Source organism: Phoca vitulina, unplaced genomic scaffold (genome assembly GCF_004348235.1).
Source record: "Phoca vitulina isolate PV1807 unplaced genomic scaffold, GSC_HSeal_1.0 scaffold55, whole genome shotgun sequence".
In the NCBI taxonomy this organism is placed as follows: Eukaryota; Metazoa; Chordata; class Mammalia; order Carnivora; family Phocidae; genus Phoca; species Phoca vitulina.
Genome location: NW_022589758.1, coordinates 8006909 through 8032533, shown reverse-complemented (window position 1 = coordinate 8032533; position 25625 = coordinate 8006909). Strand labels below are relative to the sequence as shown.

General features: G+C 42.1%; 1 protein-coding gene across 1 annotated transcript in view; it reads right to left on the bottom strand.

The window, feature by feature from the left end:
* The window catches only part of PHEX (phosphate regulating endopeptidase homolog X-linked), a 199239-nt gene extending 174474 nt beyond the window's left edge, over positions 1 to 24765 (bottom strand). The window contains exons 1-3 of the mRNA XM_032389616.1: positions 24437 to 24765; positions 18805 to 18873; positions 11690 to 11851 (exon numbers count right to left, since the gene is read on the bottom strand). Coding sequence (XP_032245507.1) covers positions 11690 to 11851; positions 18805 to 18873; positions 24437 to 24554 — 349 coding nt within the window. The 5' untranslated portion in view covers positions 24555 to 24765. The remainder of the gene's footprint in view (positions 1 to 11689; positions 11852 to 18804; positions 18874 to 24436) is intronic.
* Positions 24766 to 25625: the final 860 nt, after the last annotated feature.

Genomic DNA, 25625 nt, shown 5'->3' with positions numbered 1-25625 from the left:
AAATCCAGAAGGCCAGGCTCCACCTCAGACCAATTACATCAAAACCTCTAAGGATGGGCCCTGGGCGCCGGTGTTGTTTGGGCTCCCTCGTGAATCCAGTGCGCAGCCGTCAGTGAGAAGCACGGCTCTAGAGTGGCCCTGTCCGCCGCAGAAGCTGGGAGTCACGTGGGGCTACTGAGCACTGGAAATGTGGCTCGTCCACATGGAGAGGTGTTGCAAGTGTAAGAAGCATACCGGATTCCCAAGACTTAGGAACGAAAGAATGTAAACTGTCTTGTGAATATGTTTCTATATTGATTACGTGAAATGACAATTCTCTGGATATGTTGGGTTAGACAGAATCATGGGATTTTACCTGTTTCCTTTTTCTTTCTCTAACATGGCTGTTTAAAAATGTAAAATAATAGGTGACTTGCATTTTTGACTCACATTACATTTCTTCTGGACAACAGTGACTTTATAGGTCACTAGCTGTGTGACTATGAAATACTTAACCTCTCCAAGCCTCAGCTGTCACAACTATAAAATGGAAAAATACCACCTTCTTGGTTGTCAATATTTTTACGAGGCGCTAAGGGTCAAACCATCTGAATTCTAATCTTAGCTCCACTGCCCATTAGCTATGTGATCTTGGGCTGGCTAACAGTACTGCTCGGTGCCTTTGTTTCCTCATTGGCAAAACGCAGATACATCTTCCATCTTATAGACGTGGTGGGAGTTCAGTTTAGAGAATTCAACTAAGGGCATTATTAAAGAAAGTCATCTCTACACAATACCTGGCTTGCTAGGCCGTTCTCCGTGTGTATTCCTAGGATTTTTTTTTTTTAAATCATTAAAAGCTCACTTCACAGTAATGAGTAGAAATCCTGCCCATTAGTAATATATTGGGGGAGAAGTGGGGATTTTGCTACATCTTAAAGTTGCTCAACCTATCCACACCATCAAGCTGCAGTTGAAATATTCTCAGAGTTGAGAGGGAGAGCACACCTGAAGCCTCATCAGGGATATTGGAAATGCAAGGGTGAAATTTTCAACTCTGGCCACGTATTTTTGTGTGCAAGCAACTTTTCCATTTTTCTGGTGCCTAAGTTTTGCCACTGACCAATTAGGAGTACAGTAAAGGTAAGTGACTGACCCATTTCTCTAAAGACGCAGGTTTCAAGGTCCAGGAGATCTGAGTCATCTGCTTCTGCTGTGAAAGCTAGATGACCCTTGGAAGTTCTTGCAAAAATCCCACATTCTCAGCTCCATTATCATTCCAGCCTGTGGCAACCAAGAGCACCAACACGTGGGGATGTGGAGGAGCTTCCGGAATCATTACCACTGCTCACGTGGGTATGCCTCGGAACTGTTACCACCAACACCAGCTAGGATTTTTCCTCCCTTTCCAGTCATGGTCTTTCAGGAAGTGGCTGTTCAAAAATATGCAACCCTTCTGAACAACTGCCAAGTAAAATGCACTTACACCAACTGTGCAAAACGGGGCCTGGGTGTAGGCAAGCTGAGAAGTATTCCTGTAGGTGTGTATGTGTCTTTCTCGGGATGCCCATATCCTGTGTCATCAGTCAGGCCAAAGAAGTTATATTTAGTCAAAAGAACCTAAATTTAGTCGGCCATCTTCTAAAGTAAAAGTGTTTCTTTCTTCCCACAACATGCAAGCTAACTAGTAGGAAACTTTTCATAATGTGTTACAATATTTACACTACAAAAATGCCCCCTCGTCTGCATCCCCACTCCTTTTTTTCAGCCGTTATTCCTAGGCACAGCATGCCCAAGCTGTAGCTCCACTTCTCAGAAACCTTAGCATTCTCTACCGCAAGTCAAAAATTTCACAAATGGATTTTGACATCCTTCACTGGCCCATCTTACTCCTGTCACCTCTCACCAAGACATGTTCGTGCCTTCCTCCCAACAATGCCAAGCTACATGGATTCGGTCTTTTCCTTGGAACTTCATTCACAGCCCCTCCAGATCTATAGTCCCCCTCTACCTCTACCATTCCAAGTTCTACCCAGAGTCCCTGTCTTCAAGGATCAGATGACAAGCAAGCTCTTTCATACAACACATATCATGTACTTGTGAAAGAAGACTCTACTTGGTGTTACTATCTTCAATCATTTGTATTGCTTCTAAGCATTTTTACCTACACCATAGTAAAAGCTGTATCATCTCTAGTTGGGTACCGAATTTCTGCTTTCATAAGAGGCTTGTGACAACACTCAGTCAACTATTTCATCGATAAATATATTTATTCCGTGGCATAGGTAATCACATCAAGCCTGCACTGTAATCAGCCAGGTTGGCATTGGCACAAATCTCCAAACACAAATCTCTGGTTTCATCTAATATCCTTATAAACATACATGAACTGTTGGTAATGTGCTCATTACCCAGGGATTCGAGACTGTGGACTATTCAAAGATCTGGGCATTGATTGGACCCATGGGGTCACAGAATAGCCAACTCTGCTTGAAACACCTAGATTAGGATGCATCAAAAGGCTGGAGTTCAATGAAACTATACCTTCTTGAGGCCTGCCCCAGCAAGCTTTACCCAGGCAGGGGTTCTTAATCTTTTTTTGTGCCATACATTCCCTGGGCAGGCTCTTAAAACCTAAGGACCACTCTCAAAATAATGTTTACGAGTACATAAGAAACACAGGTTTACAGCAGAAACCAGTTATTCTGAAATACAGTTAACAAAACAGTTGTTTTACTATTTGTCACAATATATGTGCTACTTCATTAAGTCATTAAATAATAAGATCTAGCATTGGGTCTAACCATTGCTATGATTTTGAAGTGGTGATGTATGTAGATAATATTTCAAGATACTTGCAACATTTGTATCAAGACAGAAAAATAATGCTTTCCATTGGTAACAGTGCCACAGCCCATAATACCAGAGTTTTGCCTACTTTCATAACTAAAGAAAATGCTACAGTTCCATCAGAGGTTAGCATCTTTTCCCCTTCAAGTCCCCGGAATTCTATAGACAGCCCTTTTGAGTTAAGAATCCCTGAGGGAGAAGGGAAAGAAAAGAGGGAAGAAAGGAAAACTGGTGTGAACAACAAAAAGTGGCATCTAAAGAAGATCTAGAACAGCCTAAGATGACACTTCTCCTCGTTTTCACCAATTCCCCTTTCCTCTTCTCTCTTTTCCTGCGGGGGGGATTTAAAATGCATTTCCCCCAACCCATGTGTTGTCTAATCAAACAGATTATCAAAATCTTCCAGGTCTGAGGTCATGACCAAGGTCTGCCAATAAAAGCTGGGAATACACACGAGTGTCCTAACCTACTGTTTCCACCTCCAGGCTTGTCTCTTTCGGGATCAGCTGCCTTATTTATGGGCATGGTGAGACTTCCAGAAAAAACTACATCATACCATTTTACTTTAATGATGCTGGTAAAGTTTTCTTATCGATTTGTAATTTTTATTTGGCTAGGAATCTAACATTTCTCAAGCATCTACTACGTGCCAAGTGCTTTCAAAATGTTAATTTAATCCTCGTGAAATTAACAATAACAGATGTTATTTATTGAATTCTGTGTAGAAGACGTCTGATGCACCTCATTGAATTAATCCAACAGTATCACCAGATAAGAAACTCAGCCTCAGTCACAGAGCCAGTAAGTGGCAGAATCCCAATTGCTTTTCAGACCCAAATGTGAATGCCGTCCTGGGAGTTTCCCTTTTCCTTACTGTAACTTACACAAGACCACACCACCAGGGAGTCTTGGAGCCCCAGGAAGGGCTATAGCCTGTCTCACTGTCCATTCCCCTGCCCTGAAGAACAACTGACAATTACCCTCTTCCCCTCCTATCAGGGGCAAGCTCTGGCTGCATCTCAGGATTCTTCTGGAACAGTATGTCAGGCCCTAGGCACGGAGGGAGGGGGAGAAAGAAGAGAAAGCCACCCCTCTCCATTGAGTCAGCCAGCCACCCCCACCACTGCACCGAGCCGCTCACCCAGGGCACAGTCTTTCTCTTCTCTCTTTAACAAGCATTAGTAAGCACCAACTATGTGCCAGGCACGATGCTGGGTGCTGAGTCACAGTGAAGCCCAAAATGGCACACAGAGTTAAGAAAAACGGTGAGCAAATATACAAACAAGTTAATTCAAATGGTTATAAGTGCCACAAAGAACACTAGTAGGGTAATAGAAGGGACTGGAGATGGGAGTAGTATTTTTAATAAAGGTGCCCTCTGCCCCTTCTCTGTTGCTGAACTCTATCACTAACGTAAACTTGAATTTATTCCCAGAGAGCTCACCTTTCCAAAGGCCTATTCAGGGCTCTAGCGCAGCACTGATAGGAACATTATCTGAGCCATATAGGTCATTGTTCATTTCCTTGTACATTTAAAAATAAGAAAATTGAAACAGGTGAGGTTGTTTAATAATATATTTTAACCAAATAGATCTTAAAATATTATCATTTCAATATGTAATTGAGGAAATAAATCATCAATTTCTTGGTGAGATACTTGACATGTTTTTTAAAATGAAGTCTTTGAAATTTGGTGGGTGTTTTTTTATTTATACCACATTTCAATTCCAGCTAGCCATACTTCAAGTACTCAAAAGCCCCAAGTGGGGGGCACCTGGATGGCAGAGTCGGCTAAAGCATTCAACTCTTGGTTTTGGCTCAGGTCTGATCTCAGGGTTGTGAGATCGAGTCCCACATTAGGCTCCATGCTCAGCACAGAGTCTGCTTGAGTTTTTCTCTCCCTCTCCCTCTGCCCCTCCCCACCGCTTGCATGTTCTTTCTCTCTCAACTATATAAATCTTAAAAAAAAAAAAAAAAAAAAGCCACAAGTGGCTAGTGGCTACCGTATTGAACAGTGCACCTCTAGACTCCTGATTACAGTACTTACTGAAACATTTTGTGATGGGCAGATTTTTAAGTTCCACGTGGGTAGTCTTGAGGGCCTTATTAATCTCGGCACTTCTGTATCCTCCTGTGCCTAACACAATGCCTCTTGCTAGATGTGAATGAGGAAGTATAAATTCTGGTTGCTATTGGCAAGAATCTTACGACCAAACAGACTTAGAAAAAATCATGAGACAGTGAATGTCAAAGCACAGAGAAATAAAGAAATGCGATCTTTAATGACATGGTTCAGCTGCTGCATCAATCCTTACCTGAAGTCCACATTATTACTAGACATTTTGGTTACATGAACCAGAAAATTTTCTCTATTTTTAAGTCAGGTGGAGTTGGGATTTCTGTTACTTGTGGCTAAAAGCAACTGGTGCCAAGAAAAAAGTAAATGTTGAGTCAATAGTCTTGAGTTCACAGATTAATTAACACAGGCAAAATGCTGTACATTTCAATCTATTTGAAGTGAAAATATTTTCCCCAAATTAAAGCGCACACAACCCAGAATGAATCTAATGAATAGATCTGGTTCTTGTCAAGTATACCCAACTTATTTGTAATTTAACCCCTATGACAGAAGAGCTACGTAAAAGCCACAGGGAGAAAGATCAGATCTTAAAATCGAATGCTTGGGGCAGAAAAGTTAAAAAGACAAGGACATGCATGGGGGGTAGAAAAGGACACACAAGAAGCAAGCCTAAAATCCTAACTATCAGAACTACTGGAACACAGCTTTTACACATGATGGTCGTTCTCATGGCCTCTTCACTTCCTTCAGCTATTTAGAAAAACATATTCTAGAGCTACATATATATTTTTCAAAGAGGCTTCAGGAAGAAATTCATGTGTATATTTGAAGGGGGTGTTTCCTAACAGGAAATTGCTAAACTTTTTCAATCTGACAACTTCTTTCCCTTTCTTCACACTCTATACACCCCCTCCCCTCCCCACGCTCAAATGGTGTTCTGAGATTAGGAAAAATGCAAACAACAACAAAAGACTTTTCAGGTAAAATCATTTCATTTCACATTCTAAATGTCTTCTAGGGGTGCCTGGGTGGCTCAGTCAGTTAAGCGTCTGCCTTGAGCTCAGGTCATCATCCCGGCATCCTGGGATCGAGCCCCATGTCAGGCTCCCTGCTCAGCGGAGAGCCTGCTTCTCCCTCTCCCTCTGCTGCTCCCCCTGCTTGTGCTCTCTCTGTGTCAAATAAATGAATAAAATCTTTAAAAAAAAAAAAAATAAATGTCTTCTAGACCGGCCCAAATCTTCACGCAGCACCTCTCTGTGCATGCGGGACCTATGATGACACATGTGTAATTTGGCAACTTGCTGCTTCATGTGTGGCCACATGAGAAAGAGCCAGCATGGTCACAAAAACAGGAATCTATAAATAGCAACCCTCCCCCCCATTTATACAGCAGACTCACTGAGATTTACTGGGGCTGAGTTTCACCAAGAAACTCACCCCACCCCAATGGCTGGCTACTCCCTAGCACTTCTCCACCGTATCCTCATATTTTTTCTAATCTGATGTCTGTTTCAAAGAATTTAATGATGTGAAAGCTCAGTTTGGTACATCATACTATGTTCATGGCATGAGGAAAATGACACAATTCACTGTCTTCAATCATCTCACCTTCTTAATTATCAAATGACTTTATAGGAGCTGAAGTTTTCAGCTTTCCACTATCTTCAAAAGATGATTTGGCTAGGATCATTATAGCAAAACAAGATTTGGGGGGGGGGGTATTTAATTATGAGAACCATTTGAATCTTAGCCAGCAGATATTTACAAATAAATCACCCATCTATGAATCATAATCATCTTTCTTTGCTCATTAATGCATAGACCCTACTTCATCTATTGTTCTGCCGGTGCTGTCTGTGCTTGAACATAATAATATACTGCATTTCTTTACAAAATATTGGCAAAGATTGCTATTCCATAATAGAAATGAGCTGGCCCTACCTTGAGTCATCTGTCTTCTGTTTGACACAAGTGTTCTATCTCACTTATTGCCTCATGTTTCATAAGTGCTCATTTGCAAAATTTTCATCTGCTCGTTCATAAGCAACACATGCTGTGTCATCTTCATGGTCACATGAAGACAAATTTGGGAGGTTTTGTAGGAAGGAAATTTTGAGACATTCAAACACATGACTATATTCAGCCTGCTTTAAAAAAAAAAAAAAAAAAAAAACCTGCTTCTTGAAGAGAATAGGGAATAATTTTATCTTCCAACTAGGAATCTGAGTCTTATATGCCATTTAAAGAAAAAATTCATGAAGCCAGGTTGCTGACTTCAATAGAGGGCAATTTTTCATCAGCCAGGTCTGTCAAATCCATTTTATTTCACAAATTGGACAGCCTTATCTGTATGTTCTCTATCAGCCACAAGAAAATGGTATTCTTTTGATTGGTAGTATTGGGTTTTATTTTTGGATGTTCTCACTTTTTATCAACGGTGAGGAAAAATATCTAGACAGTATTCAATATTTTTGAAAGCACATGATATTTACAAACGATAAGACCAGAATAAAACTTAAAGCATTTGGTAGACATTACTTCATGAACCTCAGAACTAGTGGTGAGACAAAATGGAGGCAGAGACAACAAATATTTACTGAGGGCCTATTGTATGCCAGGAACTGGGCTGGGATAAAGCAGCATTTATAAGGGTCATCTCCTCTAGTCCCCACAAGCCCTACGAAATGGGTTCTCTTATCCCCATTTGAAAGGTAAGAAAACTGAGGTAGGTGAAATGAGTGGCCAAAAGTGGCACAGAGGAGAAATGTAAGGAAACCAGGATTCAAATGCAGGTCTGCAGCTTCAACGCTCATGCTCTGAGTGGCTTACAATGAGGGAAAAAAATCTGGAAATAATCTAAATGGCAACATAGGAATTGATTGAATCAATGGTAGCATATCCATACAAAGCAGTCATGGCAAAGGATGGTAAAGATCTATTTTTGACATGAAAAGATGTTAACATGTCAAATAAAAGATTATAAACACAGAATATATGATCCTTTTTGACATATAACTTGGTATGTATATTTGCATTAAAAGGTTATCACTGGGCGGCAGGACTTGACATAGGTTCTTTTTGACTTGTTTTTACTTTTTTTGGTTTTATTATTGAAGTTCTTTTTGCAAGCTAGGAGTAACAGAACACAATAAAGAATACCTATTCAAAACAAAGAAAAATAAATATTTAGGGGTTGCAGGGGAAATACTGGAGGCATCACCAACCAAGCTAGGCATAAGAAAATTACACCCATTGTCATTGCTATTATTCAACACCATTCTGGAGGCTCTAAAAAATTCTAAAGAAGCCACCAAAAAGCTATTAATTAATAAGACCGTTCTATGGGTGCCTGGGTGGCTCAGTCAGTAAAGCGTCTGCCTTCGGCTCAGGTCATGATCCCGGGGTCCTGGGATCAAGTGCTGTGTCAGGCTCCTTGCTCAGTGGGGACTCTGCTTCCCCCTTTCCCTCTGCCGCTCCCCCTGCTTGTGCTCGCTCTCAAAATCTTTTTAAAAAAGACAGTCCTAACGAGATCCAATATAGATATATCAAAGCTTTACAATGGCTTCAGGAGTTGGCAAACTTTTTCCTTACAGGTCAGAGGGTCAGTATTGTAGGCTTGCGGGCCATGTGGTCTCTGTAGCAACTCCTCGACTCTGCCACTCTAACACAAAAGCAGCCAGCCGTGAGCAATGCCTAAGTGAACGGATGCACAGTCTCCCAGTGAAACTTGGTTGTAAGAACAGGCAGTGAACTGGGTTTGGCCCACAGGCCATAGTTTGCTGATCCCTACTTTATACCACCAAAAACAAAGAAACAAAAAAACAACAAAAAACAACCAGTTGATGGAGAAGACTTAGCAGCAAGAAAATATATAAAGACCTAGAAATAACTTTCTGAAGGGCGATTCAGCTGTATGTATACATCAAAAATTAAACTGTGACAACTCTTTCAATACAACAACTCCATTTCTGGAATACACATGGCTCTTTATTACAGTGTTATATATATATATATATATATATATATATATCTATTGACATTATCCATGTCTATGAAAATACATCATTTTTAAAGCACATGACAGTGGTATGCCTAATTTTAGCTAGGTTTTTAAAATAGATGGGTGTGCACATGAGGTTTTGCATATGTACCCACAAATGGAAAAAAAAACCCTGGAAAGATGTATACCCAACTGCTCCATTAGCAGTTATTTCTATGGGTGAATTTATGAGCAACATTCTTACTTTTTGCATTTAATTTTTGTTTCTTTGTACTTTCCCAACTGAGCTTATAAGTAAAATTTTTCATTTTTAAAAGAAGCAAGCAAACAAAAAAACCCTGTGTGCCTCTCAACAATTTAGTCTTATTTCTACGAATGCTCAAGAATCTCATACACAGTGTCCTCTTCAAGAAAAGCACATTGGTACTGATTTTCATTTTCACATTAAGACATCACTGGGAAGTGCTTTAAATTGTTCTAACTGCTTCATGCCCTGAAGATAGAAATCTTCTGGCTCAAATAATGTGTAAGGAGCATCTATCTGCAAATCTTATCTTTTTCTTATCCTTCAGTGACATTTCTACAGGCATGACTATCTGTATGCACATACATGCACCTGTGCACACATCTCTCTATCTAGGAAGAAAAGCCAAAGAAGGGAAACCGGGAAATAGGCAAGAATGGTAGGTGAAGGACCAATGTGAGTTAATACGATACAGGGAAAGAATTATTAAATTCATTTCTCAAGGTCTTATCGTTCTATAGTATGGGAACCTCCCCTGTTGGGTTAGGGACAAACTGACATTATTGCACATTCTTATTCTAATTTATGAAACTTTTAAGTCCTCCTAGAAAATTTAAGTCCATATGATTTATATTGTGAAAAGTTATGGATAAGTTGTGAAGCTTAAGCACATTTTTCCTTACAACTGGCAATAGGTATCTAATCACTGTGCCAATAGTTACAGTTGTTAAAACATATAAATTGAGACACTTAATTTTCATGTACTTAAAATCTTGGGAAAATGGAGATGGAGTAGAAAGAAAAATGATGGATTCTTCTAACTTCTCAGAAATTCTGGAGTTCAAAAGTCTCAAATATCCAAAACACAGGAAAAAAAAAAATTCGATGATGGAACAGAGAAAACATACCTTTTTCACTTCACATTTGATCCGAAAGTTTCTTGGAAAGATTATGTTTTCTAAAAGCTCTAGATCCTATTATTTTACACACTGGATGAAAAAGAAAAGCTTTAGATGGCCTAGTTCGGCAAATGCAATGCTCTAAACCTCAGGCTACAGCACAGTACTACCTCACACTAACGGAGAGAGCAGGAAGCTTCTTGTGCTAGATGAGCGCGCTCTCCCTGCCCAAGGATGTCCTCATCCCCACGCCCAGACCTGTGCCTGTGCTTCCCTACATGGCAAAGGCACCTTGCAGGGGGGATTCAGTTAAGGATCTTGAGGTACAGAGTGATCAAGTCATAGAGCGGGGCCCTACCTCCATAAGTAGAAGAGCCTTTTCATAAGAGAAAGAGAGAGGAGATGTGAGGAGGGAAGTCAGAGGTCAGCGTGGAGAGAGATCTAAAGATGCGGCAGGGGCCATAAGCCAAGGAATAAAGGCGGCTTGCAGGAGCTGGAAAAGCCAAGGGCATGTATTCTCCCCTCGAGCCCCTGGAAGCCCTGCCAACTCATTTAGACTTCCAACCTCCAGAATTTTAGGATGATAAACTTGTGTTGTTTACAACCAAAGAGTTAAAAATAAAGAAATAAAAAGAAATTCTTTCTAGGTGTTATGTGGCATAACTCAGTTAAAAAAAAGAGAAAAACATTCCTTTTCTAAAAGATTTTTTTAATTTATTTATTTGAGAGAGAGAGAGAGAGAGAGCGCACAAGCAGGGGGAGCAGCAGAGGGAGAGGGAAAAGCAGGCTCTCTGCTGAGCAGGGAGCCTGATGCGGGGCTCAATGCAGGGCTTGAACCCAGGACCCTGGGATCATGACCTGAGCCAAAGGCAGATGCTTCACCGACTGAGCCACTCAGGCGCCCCGAAACACACACATTTTTGCCTTCCCAAAACAGTTACCTTATCTGGCCTTACCATCTCCCTACTTCCATCCTGAAGTGCCTTCCTCCAATAGCTCAGTAAAAAATAGATCTAATGCGAACAGAAGTGCCTCTAGTAAAAGACTCTTCCAAGTTTTGAAGTGTGTGTGTATGCACACACACATGTATATGTGTCCATACGCATATGTGAGTATGTGTGTGTGAGCCTGTCGTTACTACAGAGGCCATGGGAGAAAAAAAAAGTCCCCCCCCAGAGCCAAGTCAGAAGTTAACAGGAACAATATGACAAACACAAGGTCATCCAGAGTTCTCAAGAGACAATGAGGTGTTAAGTACATTTTGTAGCCATGAAAATCCAGGATGTAAATAAGCATGTGATGAGGTTTGCTCTGAACAGAACAAATAAGTATATTTATATAAAATAACTTTCATTAACTATTCCTTTGTTACCCATCTCAAGGAAATGCTAGTTATCCTTCAGCAGAATTTACTATTAGCTAATGCAAACATAATGAAACCTCTGCTAGGCTTATATTCGAGATCTGGGAGACTGAAATCCCACTATTTTCCTTTCAATCTTCCATTTTAAAAAATCTTGGAAATGACTTTAATATAGTTAAAAAGTAAGCAGGCATGCTTCAAATCCAAAACTGTGTTTTTTCGGTCAAGTACTGCTCTCTGTAAAGTGCATCACCAACCCCCAGTAGAAACTTACCCTTCAACTTGAGGTCAACGTTATGTCTCAGCCAAGGGTAAACCCCATAGCTTGGCATATCTTCAGGAATCGGATTACTGTTTATCCAGCCATCACAAGCAAACCGGAAGAAATTATCACAAGGGTCCACAGAGAAATTTACCTTACTCAAGATGGCAGCAGCTATTTAAAAAGAAAATCATAGGATTAATGACAAGCACTGAACACTATGTACTGTTCTCTTCCAAATTAAACAACCATTTCCTATCAACCAGTTCCCAAGCCTTGGCTTTTACTTTTCCTCTCAAATGACTCCCTGAATCAACTTCACTATATTACATTATTGTATTCAGATTGAGTGGGATTCGTGTGAATGGTTTTCGCAGGACTGCCTCTGACATCTGCGCCGCATGGGATAGGAATACAAATGGAGTCTACGGTAAACTGTCTGCAAGGAGGAGTGCAACCTTTCCTTCTATCCCGCTCATCCTTCTGCAAGGTGATTTTGCAACTCAGCCCATCAAGCGATAGGATCTATTTTCCCTGCCTTGAATCTGGGTTGGCCTTGCGATTTGCTCTAACAGAATATAGCAGAGCGACTTTTCTTGAGTTTCAAAACTAGTCCTTAAAAGGCCCTTGTACCTTCCATAGTAACTCCCTTTGATTGGAGCCCTAAGACAGACCTTTGAAGAAGCCTCCTGGAGGAGGCGAGGCCACATGGAAAATAAGCCAGTCAGCACCAAGTGCCAGACATGTGACTGAAGCCATCATGGACCTTCCAAGTCAGATGACCCTCCAGCTGAATGCAGCTGTATAAATGAGCCTAGGCAAGAGCAGCAGAGGAACCCCAATGAACCCACAGAATAAGAAATATTAAACCACTCATGTTTCAAGCCTCTAAGATTTGAGGGTAGTTTGTTCCACAGCATAAGCTGAGTGAAACAGAGGCCTGTAAGTCATATTGAAATATATACAGGAAATATTCAATATACCTCCGTAAAGACCTGGAAAGCCAGGTACGAATTCCTGAGCCCCTGGACGTTTAGTGTAGCTCTCAGAGGAATGAACCCCGGAAGAGACCCCCACGGGCCCTGCAGAGAGGCTCAGGGCCATTTAGCAGGGAATTCGGGCTTATAAAAGGATATGGCTGCTGACCTGGCCCCTGGAATATGGGAGAGGCATGGCCAGAGGAGGGCAAAATGGGCATGGGGCCTAGGGCAAGGGCCCCTCCTGCCCAGGTCTCAGGGCAGAACTGAGTATGTATATAAGTTAACAGAAAGACACAACAGACTGATTTACCTTTTCTTCCTCTTTCATGAGCCCACACACAATTACATATGCAACACAGTCAACAAGGAGGAAGTTTGTGCATACTTAATATATAACCATGAGCTTTAAAAACCTTTCATTAAAAAATGAGGTTCTTGGGGCATCTGGGTGGCTCAGTCAGTTGAGTATCTGCCTTCGGCTCAGGTCATGATCACAGGGTCCTGGGATCGAGCCCCACATTGGGCTCCACGCTCAGCGGGGAGTCTGCTTCTCCCTTTCCTTCTGCCTCTCCCCCCTGCTTGTGCTCGCTGGTGCTCTAGCTCGTGCACACTCACGCTCTCTCAAATCATAAAATCTTTTAAAAAAATGAGAAGGTTCCAAAATTCCTAATACTGAGCTCCAACTCTCTTCCAACTGTCATACAACTGCTGGCTACCACTCAAACACAAAGATATGCACCAATTAAAAAAAAAAAGGCAGCCAATATTTTAATGACATTGGAAAGATGACATTGTGTAATTTTCATACATTAATCAATGCCAGAATATATTTATTTGAAGTAATGAAAACCCAATGAGTTTTCAGCTAAATATGAAGGAATTGCCAAAAAAAGTATCTGCATATATTTATATATGCTGGTTATCAGTTTGGTTACATGTGTCCTTCAGGTTCAAAACTAAGGCTAGATATTTTTCTAGCCTAGACTTGCTACACAAATTTTCAACAGCTTTTCGTCCTTCATAAAGTGAATGATATAGAAATATCCTAAGTTTCTACAGGACTTCAAAATCCCCAGCACTTTCCCCTTTCCAAAAAAATCAAAGCAAAAAACTAGTTTAGAGGGGCACCTGGGTGGCTCAGTCGGTTAAGCATCCAACTCTCGATTTTGGCTCAGGTCATGATCTCAGGGTTGGGAGACTGAGCCCCACATCAGGCTCCACACTGAGTGTGGTCTGCTTCAGATTCTCGCTCTCCCTCTCCCCCGCCCCCCAACTTGTGCTCTATTAAAAAAAAAAAAAGGAAAATAAAAAACTGGTTTTAGAAGTTTGATCAATTTAAAACTGGCTTAATATTTTCATGTTCGAGAATTCAGTGGTCTCCAATTATATTTTACTTACTGCTACTATTTTATCATATTAGTATGCAAATAAGCTAGGACATACCAAATATTTATTTCAGTTTGTATTTATAATGATTCTGGCTGTGCAGCCACAGAACGAATCTGCTATGGGACACCCCAGGGGCAATGATCATACAAGTGTCAGTGCCACACAATATTTACAGTCACACAGAAGAACCCTCACACACATTTTTATTCACATAAGCACACTGTCTTCTGGCCGCCTTCCCAAACCTCCCCCTGCCCCCAACCTAAAATATGTCCTCTCCATCTCCTCAGTATTCTTGCAGGTACCAACAAAATCTGCAAGATCAGCTCTGACCTCAGCCTTGACAGAGAGGGGAAATACATAACTCACAGAGAATGTGGAAGTCAGCCCGCTAAGTGGGAAAACTCTAGTTTCAACCTCCTAATTCATCATTCATCATTCACAGCTGGGCACAGGGCTGCACTTTCTGCAGAACTGAGACTTCAAATTGCAAGGGACCGTAGTTGTCAAGACACCACAACTCCTTTCCCCCTGTTCAGTTCCATAGAGAAAACTCAAAGAGACTTGTTTTAATAAAGAAATACGATGATCAAAGAAACCTGTGAAAGGCCCAACTATGTGTCCTCTCAAGTTACTGCATAGAAGGTCAGTGGTTACGTGGTCTCCTACTAGTGTTTATTTAGAGCTGGAGGCACCACACCCCATGTACCAGCCTGAGCTTTTAAGTGTAATCAGGGCTCAAGGGAGAGGGTGGTGTTAATAGTAAAATCATTAATATTGAGCATTTCCTCTGTGCCAGGAACTATGCTAAGCCCTTTTCAGAAAGTACAGCATCATCTGGAGCCAGACCACCTGGATTTAAATGCCAGCAACACCATGCAAAAGCTATGTAACCTTGGGCAGGTTACTAAACCTCTCAGTTTCCTCATCTGTAACAAGGGATAATAATCGCAACCCACGGGAGCTTCATGAGAATTAAATGAGTAAATACACATGAAGTGTTTAGAAGAGTGTCAGGCACACTGACAAATAAATACGGTTGCCAGATAAAATACAGAACGCCGAATAAAACTCGAATTTCATATCAATGGCAGCTTTTATAGTTTATGTACCAAATATTGCAGGGGACATATACAAAAAAAATAGCAGCCTTATTGTCTATCTGTAATTCAAATTTAACTGAGCATCCTGAACATGTATGTATGTAGCTAAAGCTGGCAACCTTACATACAAATTTTTGCTATTATTTTTGCTATTCCACAAATACTTATCTGAAACTCTTGAGTTATTTTTCAGAGCTCATAAATTTTCAGATTTTAGAAAACTAATACAGTGCATAGACCACAGCAATGTCTGGAGTGGCATTCCTGAAGTAAGCACATTAATAATTCCATAGGAAATATATGCATATTTTCCTAGGTGGGATAAACAAAGTCCACAACAGTCTCATGGAAGTTAAGATCTAGTTTTGCCATCACAACAACTGAAATCGGGTCCAGTCTTGCCAACTGACAGTTACGATGTTCTCTGGGTCTGGGGTTAAGAATCACACACTGTGGACCTGGAATACTACTACAACCAGCACCATTATTTTCTTCTATTCTCACACCTAGTATGCTAAGTAAGAACAGTATTCCCATTTTACAGATGGTAAACAAGAGACTTAGGGTGGTTATTCAATTAACCCAGGATCATGTGGCTTTTAAGTAGCCAGATCATGCTTCAAACCCAAGTCAGCCTGTCAGCCCTTATCCCTATTTAGCATGCCCTTTCCTTGCAATTTTTTCCACCTCTTATTTTGAAAGAGGGATTAGGAGAAGAGGAAATGGACAAGAGGAGGAAAAGACAGCTATGGAGAGGAGGCATCTCACAAAGGGGTGGCACCTGCTCAGAAATGGTCCAGACGGGATCAAACACTTCCACCTCCTGAGCTTCCGTCCTGCATGACCAGGCATGCGCACACCCCCTCGCCCCCGCGCCGCACGCACGCACGCACACAGCCGCTGCGCGCGCCCCCCACCCCCCACCCCCCACCCCGGCGCCTTTGCGCTGCTTTTCATTTAAGACCTTCCCAGGGACACATTTATGCGGTGAGTACCTAACAGCTGTTCTGCAGGCCCCTAAGCACAGTGAGGCTCATGTTACACTGAAGAGGATGTATCCTTGGTGAGCCTTTCGTCACAGAAACGGAAAAATCGGTATTTTTTTTTTCAATATTAAAAAGCCATTCACCAACGTGAAAATTAAAAACAACAGCAAGGCAAAACAGACTAGCTGGCAGGAGACGACATTATCAAATGACATTCTGTAAGTCTTACTCTTGCATTATTATGATTTGTAATAAAGAGAAAACTCGTACAGTAAGTGGCTCTCCATACAAAAAGTTGCCTAAACGCAAATTGAAAATGTTTTAGTTCAAAAAAATCTCATTTTCACACATCTGCAAGGACCCAACCACAGCAAAATCACAAGGTGACATGAAGTCTAAACCGTGACCTGTTAACAGTTCCACCTGGTGTCCCACTCCACTTCAGGTCATCACTTTCCATTCAGAAACCCTAGGTCAGCCGCTGAAGCTGGAAACAGGAAAGGGTATGGGAATTCCCAAATTGTTCTCACCCTTCCCGGGAGGAGATAGAGAAGCTGAAACAGTTGTCTAGTCACCAGACACTAGTAGGTCCATTGTTATGAAAAAGGCAAGACAGGACCAAGGCCAAAGAGTAACCTGGCATGGCCTTATTGCACCAAAGCCCTGATGGAGAGCAAACAGACATGAACTTGAAGCCCAGCCCAGTAGCTAACTCAGGCTGTGACCCTGGGCAAATTATTTAGCTTCCAGAAGCCTCCATATCCTCATCTGTAGTTGGGCCTGGTGATAGCACTGACATCATGGGGTTCTTATGAAGATTTTATGAGAGCATATGTAAGTCACTTAACACAATGCCTGGTTAAAAAACACATACTGATCACTTAAAAATGGGACAAAAGGGTGCCTGGGTGGCTCAGCCGTTAAGCATCTGCCTTCAGCTCAGGTCATGATCCCAGGGTCCTGGGATGGAGCCCCGCATCGGGCTCCCTGCTCCGCGGGAAGCCTGCTTCTCTCTCTCCCACACTCCCCCTGCTTGTGTTCCCTCTCTCGCTGTGTCTCTGTCAAATAAATAGTCTTTAAAAAAAATTCCAACAACAACAAAATTCCAACAACAACAACAAAAATGGGACAAAAAATAACAATCGTCTAACCCCTTATCTTTGTATAAGGCCTCTGAATTTAAAAGCTCTTTCACCTGAGTCTTTTCCATCTCGACAAATGCCACTGCCAAAAATCTAAGCATCACCTTGATTCTCTGCTTTTTCTCACAACTCACTTCAAATCCTTCGGCAACCCCCTGGCTCCAAAACCCTCTACACTCTGCCTTTCCATCTCTGGAATTCAAAAAAGCATCGCGTCTCATCTGGCTTACCGCAATAACCTCCCACCTGACGACCTTCTTCCATCTTGCTCCCTATGGTTTCTTCTCCACCCCAAAACGACTCTCCTGAGTCTAAGTCTCCACAGAGAGATCTTTTTAAATACTAATAAGATCATGTCTCTGTCTTTATTGAAACCTTCTGGAGGCTTTTGAGCACACTTAGGAAAAACCCACACTCGCTGTCACCTGCGTTCCCCACTAACCCTCATCACCTGCACTCTGCCCCTTATGCAGTAAGTTCTCCCGCTCTGGGACCTTTGCCCCAGTTCTCCCGCATACCTGGAAAGGCCTTTCCTCGATCTTCACACAACACGTCCCTTCTCATCATTCAGGGTCATTTCAACATCATTTCCTCAGACTTGCCAATCTAGCCATCCTGTCACTTGCTATCACATTATTCTACTTGAATATTTTAATCTTCTGCATAACATTACCATCAGCCGATATTTTTCTTCCACATTGATCACCTTGTGTTTATTGTCTTCCCCTACCGGGTGATTCAACTTTACTGCTAACTTGGTGCCTGACTTGGAATAAGTATTTGGCAAATTAATTCATTAATCTCTTAAGACCAAGAGCAAAGTGAAACGGCTATGTGCTTAACTAATCCTTATGACTCTCCCCTTGGAAAATACACTAGTGTTCGTGCCCACTTAAAGAAGAGGGGGAGGGTGCTGGAATCTGGGTCCTGCAAATCTAGGCCCTAACCCTATTCCCTCTTCCCTGTAGAGGGAATATAAGGGTTCTGCCAACACTGAGGCAAGTTTAAACACTCATATTCCCTGTGGAGTACCCACTGATACATGATCCAGTCACCTCAAGACAAGTTTGACTTGTAAGGACCCAAAGTGATTTCAGGTGACAGTGGAAGCACAGATTGATGGAGGATCCCTGCTCAGAGGCAGACAGGTCGGATCCACTGACCAAATGATACAGAGAGACTGCTTAGGGTAAACAGGGACCTGTATCCAGCTGAGGCCATAGGAAGGCTGATGGTCTCTCTGTCCGGGTCTTAAGAAAAGCCATTAGGCCTTCCAAGCCCCTTCCGGATTTCCTTATAATGACTTGGAATACCCCACAGCTGTTTTTTTGCAAGAAAAAAAACCAGGAAACCAATGCTCCACAATTTCACACTGAGACTTGAAGGTAAACTGAAAGTTTCATCAAAATTGCATTTCATCCTTGGTAAACCTCAAGCAAACAGAATACTAAAAATACCACCTGTTTTCTCTTCCTCTCCCCAAGGTACCATTATGATAACTAGACACAGGATGGAAAACGGACTTACCAGCTTCGATGCATTCTGGCTTCAAGCAGTACTCCTGTTTAGCTTGGAGACTTAAGAAACCTTGACTCACTGAAAAAACAGACCAAAATAAAGAAATGACTGGCGTGTAGCAGACCACCGTCAGGTAACCCACAGTCAGGCACATATGCTAGACATGTGATATCAGTTCATCCTTCTCAGCATTGACACGGAGTTCAAAAATCCAGCTGGCTCAGTATCACCCAACCAGACTCTGGTCACAAGCTAAGTAACCTTGGTGAGACTCGCTGCTCTGAAATTGGGTTCTCTAGAATATGAGTGGATACAATCAGACCAGTGCTTCTCAGAGTGGGGTGCCCAGGCCTCGGGAGCAGCATCCCCTGGCAGCTCTTTAGAAAGATAAATTACTGAGCCCTACCGCTGACCTGAATCGGAAAGTCTGGGCGGGGGGCGGGCAGCCATCTGCATTTTTGCAAGCCCTCCAGGTGATTCTGATGCACACTCAAGTTTGAGAGCCACTGGGCTAGATGATCTCTAAAGTCTCTTCCATCTCCAATTATCTATGATTGAAGTCTCATAATTTCACTCTTTCTGTTTACAACTATGTTCCTGTTTTAGAGATGGGGATAAAATGAAACTTACAACTATGTCATTTGGAGTAAATCCAGACTGGAAGGAGAAAAAGAGCATGTGTGGCATTTAAAGTTCTGAATCTTATCTAGACTGTCCATAGATGTGTGGGGGGGGGTGGTTACACAATCATCTAGCAAGAGAGTCATGATACGCCCTGTACCCCACACACCCTCCTCCCACCAAGTTCAGCCTAGCTACCAGACAGATGTGGCTTGTGGACCAAGCTTCCAACTACTTCCACCAGAACAAAACAAAACAAAAACCCTGCGAGATGGAATTAGCTTTTCACCAAGGGCTTAATTTTCCCCATCTGTCTGGCAATATTATCCAAATGGATTTCTGCACAAGTACAGAAGGTGCCCTCTTTGTAAACTCCGGGCAGCACCTGGGCATTCGCAGATGTGAGTTTACATTTCAAAAATATTTTTGGTAGCCAAGGAAGTTAACAGAAATTCATTATTGCTGTACTCTGTGAGCAGAAATCAGGAATCATTTGGAGATGTGGCCGTGGGGAGATGGATGGTGGGGGCTGAAGGGGAGCCAAGGCCTTTTGTGGCATCCTCAGCTGAGAAGCGGGGTAAGAAAGCACGGCGGTACCTATATTTCTGCTAGAGATGGAAGACCTGTATATCTCTTGCCAGTATGGCAATTTGTATTTTTTATTAACCCACATTCTAAGAGGAGCCTGCTTTTTCTTTGTTCCTTTCTCTGCTGCCATCCTCCAAACAGCCTTTTTACTTGTGTTACATTACAGATACAAGAAAATTGCCAATGGCACACCTCAGGTCTGTTTTTAAGAAAAGAAGTATCTTAGGGGTGCCTGGGTTTCTCAGTCAGTTGGGCGTCCGACTCTTGATTTCGGCTCGAGTGGTGATCTTGGGGTCGTGGGATCAAGCCCTGCATCAGGCTCCACGCTCAGTGGAGAGTCTGCTTCTCCATCTCCCTCCCACCCCCCGCCGCCGCTTGCTCTCTCTCTCTAAAGTGAATAAATAAATCTTTATTTTAAGATTTTATTTATTTATTTGAGAGAGGCAGAGAGAGCGAGAGAGTGGCAGAGAGGAAGAGGGAGAAGCAGACTTCCCACGGAGCAGGGAGCCCGATGCGGGGCTCCATCCCAGGACCCTGGGATCATGACCTGAGCCGAAGGCAGTCGCTTAACCAACTGAACCACCCAGGCGCCCCTGAATAAAAAAATCTTTTAAAAAAGGAAAAAAAAAAAAAAAGAAAAACCTTAGCATAAAGGTGTTTTGATTTCTTTAAAGAGCAAAGAAAAGTTAGATTAAAAATATAAACGTGCAGCGTAAACATTAGTACTGAATATTTCATTATGCCTATGTGATGGAACCATGGGGGACATATTCCCTTCAATCTACCTCTATATGTTTACCAAATGTTCTTTAATGAACCTGTATTATTTTTTATAATGGAAAAATAAACTTTATTATAAGTAACACTGTTATGATTCTGGACAGTACCATCTTGATACTAGCCTTATTTTTTTAAAAAGCTAATGAAATGGTTAGTTTAAGGAGTTATTGCTTTCATGGAAAAGAATTCTTGACCCAACCCTCTAAGGAAGCAGAACTAGATATCTTTATCTGAATATGAGTAAAAAGGAGGTTTAAATTAAATTGGGATGCAGAGAGACCTAACCCCTTGAGGAAGAGCATTATATCCATGGGGGGTGGGGTTCAGATCCTGCAAATAAAGAAGAATCAACAGGCCCAAATAATGTGAAGGTGTGGGTGAATGAAATTGGGACAACAAGGGGAATATTTTTTATATAAAAATTGAAAATGTTACTTTTTACTGGTTAGGTGCTTTAAAAAAACTTAAGGAGCAGTTTGGTTTCTCATTTTAGATTTTTCTTTTTTTTTTTCTAAAGAATTTATTTATTTATTTGACAGAGAGAGATAGTGAGAGCAGGAACACAAGCGGGGGAGTGGGAGAGGGAGAAGCAGGCTCCCCGCAGAGCAGGGAGCCCGATGCGGGGCTCCATCCCAGGACCCTGGGATCACAACCTGAGCCGAAGGCAGACGCTTAACGACTGAGCCACCCAGGCGCCCCATTTTAGATTTTTCTGTAACCAGTAGAAATGCCCTCAGAATGCAGTGGAGTCATCCGCAGATTGACAGCGTGAGAATGACCATAAAGTAGGGGTCAGCAAACTATGACCCATGGGCCAAGTCCAGTCTTCTGCCCGTTTCTGTACGGCCCGTGAGCTAAAAATGATTTTTACATTTTTAAATGGTTGGGAAAAAACCACAAGAAGAATCATGTTTCGTAAAAATGATCTGAAATTCAAATTTCAGTATTCAGAAATCAAATCGTATCAAAAGACAGTCATGCCTATTTGTGTCCAGAGCTGCCTTCTTGCAGCAGCAGAGAGTGGATGGCCCAGAAAGCTGAAAATATTTACAATCTCGCCCTTTACAGAAAAAGTTTGCCAACTATTACATTTGAGAAATAGACTGTGGCGAGGAAGAATGGGGGGAAGGAGGAAGAGAGGAAAGGACACTTTAAAATAAACTACTTATAGGCATATGGTTATACCTGTCATCTAAAATTCTAGTTTTCTAGCTTCTCTGAGACCACCCCAAGGCCGGTGGCAGTCACTCTTACCGTAGGAGAACTAAGGTTTGGGAAAGAGATTAGCCCAGAGCCGGAAATACAAAGAGGTAAGGAGGGATGCTAGAAATTGCAGGCATGTGCCTAAATTTGGACAGACAGGAGAATATCAACCAGGAAGCGCCTTGACGAGAAGAGGACTTAACCAGAACATTGTCACAAAGAGCATTGCCTTGCAGGTCCCTGGAGATTTTCAGACAAGGACTTCACTAAGTGCGCGGTGGAGGTGGGTGGCAGAACCTGGGGGACAAGGCAGTGAAGAAGGGTCAGGGGGAAGGAAGTCTGAAATGGTGCAGAGATGTTGGACAAAAACCTACTAAAGAATGTGCATTTATCTGAAAGCAAATATCCCCGATTATATATATCCACGTGGACGCTGTCAGCTAGAGCAAGGCTTCTCAGACCTTAATTTGCAAATGAATCAGCTGGGGATCTTATGGAAAGGCAGATTCTGAATCAGTAGTTCTGAGTTCAGAAGCTCAGGCTCCCGAGTGGTGCGCACGCTGCCAGTCCGCCGAGCACAGCGGCTAGTGGAGGTGTAGAGAGGCCACACTTTTATTCTCTAACATCATTAGAGCTCCTCTTAGAAATATGCAGTAAGAGCCAGGTAATTGGGCACACTGCAAATTATTTTTGTCTGCTTTAGGCGGGCCTCCTTACCATAGCATTGCCTGGCTTCAAGAATTTTACTGTGCTCTAAAAACTTTAGAGCTGATTCCAAAGAATCATCTCCTCTCGAGGAACAAAGATTTGCTGCCATTGAGAATATTCCAACTAGGGGCGCCTGGGTGGCTCAGTCAGTTAAGCGTCTGCCTTCGCCTCAGGTCATGATCCCAGGGTCCTGGGATCGAGCCTCCTATCGGGCTCCCTGCTCGGCGGAGAGTCTGCCTCTCCCTCTTCCCCTGCTTGTGCTCTGTCTGTCTCTGTCCCTCTCTCAAATGAACGAATAAAATCTTAAAAAAAAAAAAAAGAAAGAGAGAGAATATTCCAACCAATATGTAACAGCCTCAGAATATAGTCGTTCTTAAACGGTGGAATTTCAAATGCTTCGAGCAGCAGTAACATCATTAAAAAGAGTGCATATTTTCACATAAACAATCATCATTTGGATTTTGAAGTTTGGGAGTGTTCACAAAACACAAATAGTCTAACTTTGTACTCACTTCCCACATAGTATGTAGTTCCCATATGGGCAAGCCATATCATTTTCCTCTCCTTTGAATTTCAGGATAGGACACATGTCTAAACCCCAAGTGCCGAGGAATCTCAGAAAAGTTTTTGAGAGCCACAAATTCAGCTGCAGCAGTAGGAGGTTTAGCTGCAGCAGAAAGCAATAAACCTATCTAATTTCCTAAATCTACAGTCACAGAGAACATGGAAAGATGGTTTGCTGGTTTTAGCAGAATTTTCAACCACACAACCCTAACTCCTTTAAAGTCGAATCACTGGTTTTCCCTTGCCAAAATAAACATGGCCTCCTGCAACCTGTGCGAGCCAAAGAAGGTTTCCAGGCTTGCTGCATTTCAGACTGCACCTCACTTCTCCTAAGGATAGGGGCTTGTTCCTATATAGCTTTCAAGCTAATGAAATAGTATGGGCTGTATGAGGAAAATACAAAGGGTAATAATCAAGGGTCCAAAATGCCTGCAATTTTAGAACATCCATCTCCCCTTTCCAAGATATCTCATTCTTGTTCATAGGAATATGCTTTTCATCATATATACTCTCTGGGTACATCATTCTCACCAAGAGTCATTAAAATAATTTAATCACAATACCTTTCAAATGTGGGAAAGAAAACCTCTGCTTTCCTTCATATTAATTTTTAAATCTAGAAAGGCAGAGTTAAAATTTCATCCCACCACGAGTCACTGGATTAGAAAGGCATTGAGGAATATCATTAAGGTGCCTGTTTAAAGACTGCTTTGTATTTTTTTAAGTTAAATTTCATGATTCATTCAGGCAAACATTAGCAAAACTCAAATGGAAAAAAAACTCCAGTGTGGTTTTGATCACAATGTAAAGTCTTTCCTCACAAAATAAATGAAAGTATCTGACTATGAATTCATAAACCCTCATTTTGCTAAATGTAAGATACAATGCATAAAAAAATGTTTGCCCAGTGCGACCGAATCCTCCAGCTGCTGGAAGCTACTTTATACCCACTTGGCAGTCTGGACTATACATTTGGTGCTTGCCTGTATTTATTTATTCAGCTTCCTAAAGAAAAGGCTTCTTTCCCTTTTGCGTATTTAATAGAAGCTAAGGATACACCACCTACTCACACATGCAAACAGCCCTCCACCTGCATCCTGACAAGGTTTGCCAGAAGAAAGCTCAAGGAAACTTAACTGCACTCGCCCTGTTCCCTGGCCTCCAGCGCCCCACTTACCTAGAAAGAGGATCATGCCCAGCACCAGGGTGCCACCAATGAACACAGCCAGGGCGATTCGAGTGCCTCTATTGGCCATCTTTCCAGTCTCCGTGCTGCTCCCCATTTCTGCCTCCATCAGGAGGGACGTAGAGGCCACGTGAAGAGAAGGTCACTTTTTGTGGTTTGGTGGCTGGTCTCAAGAGTCTGTTAGGCGTTGACATCCAAGGTTCTCTTGCTCTTCCACTAATAGCCTAAAAAATCCTGTCAGGAAATCTTCCCTCACCACCCTTTCTCAAATATTTCTTCACAAATGAAATAAAAGAAACCCAAAATATTGGTTGCCTTGGCTTTCCCCCTGACCAGACAAAACAAACAGTGGTTGCTTTATCTTGGTGCTCTCCCCCCCCCCAGCAAAGTCCCTCTCAACCGATGATTTGGCAGGCTTTTCTCTCAGGCGTTCTGAGTGTACATGTTTTACTATGTGGCTGAACAGATGTTTTAGCTATTTAAATGTATAGTCACTTTGGGAGGAAAAAACAATTGTCTTTATCAAAACTGGATTCTCATCAAACTCCCCCAAACCGTGATAAGTTAGGTGGCAGGGATTCTCCAGACCCGCTTTAAGGTCTCAATGAATCACATAATTCTTTTGCACTAATCATTCTGCTCGCCTGAACTGTCTCCATCAAAGCTATTGTTTCTGTGTGCAAGTCCCTTTTTAAAGCCCTCTAAGAGTTCCTGGGATGTCCTGGAGCATTTTATTTTAGGAACTTTGTGTATGACGGCATGTGCCAAAAATCAGAGTCATAGTCCAGTGCAGTGCAAAGTAGCAATTAAGACAACCTACAGAGGCTGATGGTTTGGACTGGAACTTTTTTTAAGGAGAAAGAAAAAAGCACTTCCTCTCTGTGGTGCTAAGAACTGGATAAAAGACGGGTAAGCGTTCAAATTAAGCTTATTAGCAACCACAGAAGAAACGGTACAAGAGTTTTTTCCCTGCATCTTTTGATGGAAAGTGCCCCCCGTGTATTTGGCCCTCCAGGCCCACCAAGGCGGCCTTTGGTTAGTACAGTTTTGCGTTTACATAAAACGCCCATTTCAGCGGATTCTCCAGGATAAAATCAAAGGCAATTGGTTTCCCTGGAAAGACTGAGTTAATGACTGGGTCTTTGATTTGTTTAATTATGCTAACAATTTAAATTATGAA